Source organism: Apteryx mantelli, unplaced genomic scaffold (assembly GCF_036417845.1).
Source record: "Apteryx mantelli isolate bAptMan1 unplaced genomic scaffold, bAptMan1.hap1 HAP1_SCAFFOLD_20, whole genome shotgun sequence".
Taxonomy (NCBI): domain Eukaryota; kingdom Metazoa; phylum Chordata; class Aves; order Apterygiformes; family Apterygidae; genus Apteryx; species Apteryx mantelli.
The window spans coordinates 4668543-4670070 of NW_027118553.1; the positions used below are offsets into that span (position 1 = coordinate 4668543).

Below are 1528 nucleotides of genomic sequence, written 5' to 3' on the forward strand. Positions count from 1 at the left end.
AGGACTGACTCCTCTGGAGTCTGTGGGCAGAGGTCCATGCTCCTCATTGCACACTCAGCCAGCACAAATTGGAACTCCAGATATGAATAAAGCAGTGTGTGTGTGTGTGTGTGTGTGTGTGAGAGAGAGAGAGAGAGAGAGAGAGGGCAAGAGCTTTGAACAGAGAATTCCCTGCTGACTTGTCACTGTCTTTTCCTCCCTGGACAGTCCCCCATGCCCAGTGGGAGCATGATGTCCAACGGCAGCTCCCTCAACGAGTTCCTCCTCCTGCCATTTGCAGTCACATGGGAGCTGCAGCTCTTGCACTTCTCGCTCTTCCTGGGCATCTACCTTGCTGCCCTCCTGGGCAACGGCCTCATCATCACAGCCATAGCCTGTGACCACCGCCTCCACACTCCCATGTACTTCTTCCTCCTCAACCTCTCCCTCCTCGACCTTGGCACCATCTCCACCACTGTCCCCAAATCCATGGCCAATTCATTCTGGAACACCAGGGCCATTTCCTACTTGGGATGTGCTGCCCAGATATTTTTTGTTGTCTTTTTCGTTTTGGCTGAGTATTGTCTTCTCACAGTCATGGCCTATGACCGCTATGTTGCCATTTGCAAACCCCTGCACTACAGGACCATCATGGACATCAGAGCTTGTGTCAAAATGGCAGCAGCTGCCTGGGCCAGTGGTTTTCTCACTGCTGTGCTACACACTGCTAATACATTTTCAATACTGCTCTGCCAAGGCAATGTTGTGGAGCAGTTCTTCTGTGAGATTCCCCAGATCCTCAAGCTCTCCTGCTCTGATTCCTACCTCAGGGAAGTTGGGCTTCTTCTGGTTACTGCCTGTTTAGCCTTTGGGTGTTTCATTTTCATTGTGCTGTCCTACGTGCAGATCTTCACTGCTGTGCTGAGGATCCCCTCTGAGCAGGGCAGGCACAAAGCCTTTTCCATGTGCCTCCCTCACCTGGCTGTGGTCTCCCTGTTTGTCAGCACAGGCATGGTTGCCTACCTGAAGCCCCCTTCCTTCTCATCCTCAGCTCTGAATCTGGTGGTGGCCGTTCTGTACACAGTGGTTCCTCCGACACTGAACCCTCTTATTTACAGCATGAGGAACAAGGAGTTCAAGGATGCCCTGAGAAAACTGGTTCAATGGGTACAATGCCAGCACCAATAACCATCCCATGTGCAGCCACTCATCATTCACAGGGTATCTAGCATCAAGACTGTGTTGTTCATTTCTTTTATTTTCTTACTTTTCTCTGGTACATTCTTGTCAAATTAAAAAAAAAAATTTGTTTTGTGCCACTTCTCTCTCATTTGAATCTGACTCAGAGGCCATGTTGAAGCAGGAAGCCAGACTTTCCCCTTCATCAGCAGAGATGGGGAAACCTCGGAGCCTGCTAGTCTGAGCTGCCTCAGATGTCCCCAGTGCAATGTGGAGAGTTTCCTTTTGCAGTGTCTCTTTCAGCACTGACACCAAGGGAGCTCAGGGGCACAGAGTCAGGCTCAGATGAGTACAGGCGGGATAAGACCAT

At 50.5% G+C, this 1528-nt stretch overlaps 1 protein-coding gene across 1 annotated transcript; it reads left to right on the plus strand.

Annotated features, from left to right (window-relative positions):
- The first annotated feature begins 231 nt into the window (after positions 1-231).
- Positions 232-1167, plus strand: LOC136995989 (olfactory receptor 14A16-like). The gene has a single exon (XM_067316983.1). The coding sequence runs from the start codon at positions 232-234 to the stop codon at positions 1165-1167; it is 936 nt and encodes a 311-aa protein (XP_067173084.1).
- Positions 1168-1528: the final 361 nt, after the last annotated feature.

Bases quoted from the DNA above. Each gene is read 5' to 3' on its own strand.
- LOC136995989 (XM_067316983.1), top strand. From the start codon at position 232: ATGTCCAACGGCAGCTCCCTCAACGAGTTCCTCCTCCTGCCATTTGCA.